Here is a 211-nt window from a genome sequence, read left to right on the forward strand (position 1 = left end):
ACGCCATATAAAGGCCAACTGCCCCGAGGCACTCTATCTCTACACCCGCCTCGCTCCGGACTATGACTGTAGAAAGAGGTATTCTGGCTACACGTGCACGCAGGCGATTGTCACCACCATCCCAGAAATCCTCAAGAATGGGGGTTGTGAAGCTACAAGGATCGTCGTGGGATTTTCTAAGGTAACTATAGGTTAACAGATAGATAGGTGA

The 211-nt window shown here is 49.8% G+C and overlaps 1 protein-coding gene across 1 annotated transcript in view; it reads left to right on the forward strand.

Annotated features, from left to right (window-relative positions):
* Window positions 1–211, forward strand: part of LOC119591002 — a gene marked incomplete in the record, with an annotated part of 9,200 nt that overhangs the window by 7,497 nt on the left and 1,492 nt on the right. Inside the window, 1 exon segment of the mRNA XM_037939734.1 lies at window positions 7–181. Within this exon segment, the coding sequence (XP_037795662.1) occupies window positions 7–181 (175 nt within the window).

Source organism: Penaeus monodon, chromosome 28 (assembly GCF_015228065.2).
Source record: "Penaeus monodon isolate SGIC_2016 chromosome 28, NSTDA_Pmon_1, whole genome shotgun sequence".
Taxonomy (NCBI): Eukaryota; Metazoa; Arthropoda; class Malacostraca; order Decapoda; family Penaeidae; genus Penaeus; species Penaeus monodon.